We start from the raw sequence: 1,724 nt of genomic DNA on the forward strand, positions 1-1,724 counted from the left end.
GGGCAGGGCTGTGAACTGACACCAACCCCGCACCGGGTAGGCGCGATGGACGCGTTCGCGAGAAACACGAGAGGGAGACCAGGGTGTTTTAAATGGTTTATGTTTCTCCTCGTGGAGTTCGCTGCGCAGGTGCAGAAGGCGCTTAAGGCAGAAACCCAGCCTGCACTGGTCCCCGCGTGCGCATGTGTGCGCGCGTGCGCGGGGGGGACGGGCAAAACAGAGCGCGGGCACCAAGAAGTGAGCGGTCAGCGGAGTCCGCGGACTGGCCGGCCAGGTTCCAGACACATTCTTTCTGTCTGACTTCTGTAAGTCTTGAACTCTTGAGACCCAGCGTGGAGATTACTACCAGAGTGGTGTGTGCGTGCGTGCATAAGTGTATGTATGTGTGTGTGTGTTTTGGCTTCTAAGATGAACGCGGATCTCTCTCTCCCATCCTCCTCCCCCTCCCCACCGCTGTGCCACCCCCACCCCCACCCCCGGCCAGCGCCTGGGGGAGCACAGCCGGCCCCTGGTCCTTTGGGAAGGTTCTGGAAGGCCACGTGAGTTTCCCTTGTACCTTCTGGCGCGTGGACGAGCAGACAGACAGATTTGGGACAGAGCGCACTGCGGGATACACAGGCATAGGAAACATTCTAGTAACCAGTAAGCACAGAACTATGGTACCAACAGATTTCGGAAAAAAGGGAACAACAGGATGGCTACAGCTGGGAGACCCGGTCGTGGCCCTCGGGTGAAGGAAGGGGGGTCTCTGCAGAGCCACGGCCCACAGCTCACCCTGGGGGCGGGGGGCGGCGCAGGGCTGCTGAGGCCTGGTCTCCGGACCTGCCCGCGGTCCGACCGCTCCATGCGGTGGCGGATGCACAGGTGGCATTCTGGAAGGTTCTGTGGGGTACCGGCACATCAGCCGGCGCTGCGACTGCTGGGGCTGCAGGTGCGCACCCGGCAGGGAGGTGCCGCGGACCGCCTGGCTCTGGCCACTTGCAAGGCCCTGGAAACCTCCGCCTTCCAGATCACAGCACGGGGCCGGGCCGGGGACAAAGGCCCGCTGCCTCCAGCGGCCTGCGGGGCAGACCTCGGGGCTTGAGTTTCTGAAGGCGCAGCTGGGCCTTGGCACACGTGGGCGTCTGCTTCTTGGGGGACCCGGGCCACCGGGAGGTTGCTGCAGATGTGGGCGCCGGGAGGCTGGGAGTGAGCCCGGTGGGTCGGTCTGTCTGTCGCGGACGGTCAGGAGCTGGGTGCCCAGGACACGCGGAGCAGAGCAGGACAGAGGTTGCGGCTTCTTCACTGCTGGGGGCCTGGAGCAGCCGCACCCCCCCTCGTCCCCCAAAGGCACCACGTGACCCCGACGCGACTCAGAGCCCTGGCCACGTCGCTGGAGAGGCACTGTAGGTGGTGTGGGGCTGTGGGCTCCAGGGGGAAGGGGGGACCGGCCGGGAAGCCCGGCCTGTGCTAGATGCCCTGCAGGGTGTGGTTGGCGTCGCTGCGCTCCCGTTTCACTGGGGGCTCGCCCAGGCCAGCGTCCCCTTGGGGCTCGCTCCCTCGGTCCTCGCCGATGTCATCTGAGGAGAGAGACCTGATCAGCGCCTTCTGCCCGCCCCCCTACTGGCTGAGTGTCCCCTCCCGGGAAGTGGGGTGACTGTGGAGCAGGATTACATGTCTCTTCAGAGGAGTGGGGAGGGCTTAGCCGCCTCTTGTCAGAGTCCCCACTGAGGTGATCCCCCCCC

General features: G+C 65.1%; 1 protein-coding gene across 2 annotated transcripts in view; it reads right to left on the bottom strand.

The window, feature by feature from the left end:
• Positions 1-852: 852 nt before the first annotated feature.
• Positions 853-1,724, bottom strand: part of RFX2 (regulatory factor X2) — a 38,062-nt gene continuing 37,190 nt past the window's right edge. For both annotated transcript variants that reach the window (XM_004714245.2, XM_004714244.2), the window contains one exon: positions 853-1,559. In XM_004714245.2, coding sequence (XP_004714302.1) covers positions 1,450-1,559 — 110 coding nt within the window. In that variant the 3' untranslated portion in view covers positions 853-1,449. The remainder of the gene's footprint in view (positions 1,560-1,724) is intronic.

The sequence above is a fragment of the Echinops telfairi genome, unplaced genomic scaffold (genome assembly GCF_000313985.2).
Source record: "Echinops telfairi isolate 266 unplaced genomic scaffold, ASM31398v2 ScPeMD7_7459;HRSCAF=8497, whole genome shotgun sequence".
Classification (NCBI taxonomy): domain Eukaryota; kingdom Metazoa; phylum Chordata; class Mammalia; order Afrosoricida; family Tenrecidae; genus Echinops; species Echinops telfairi.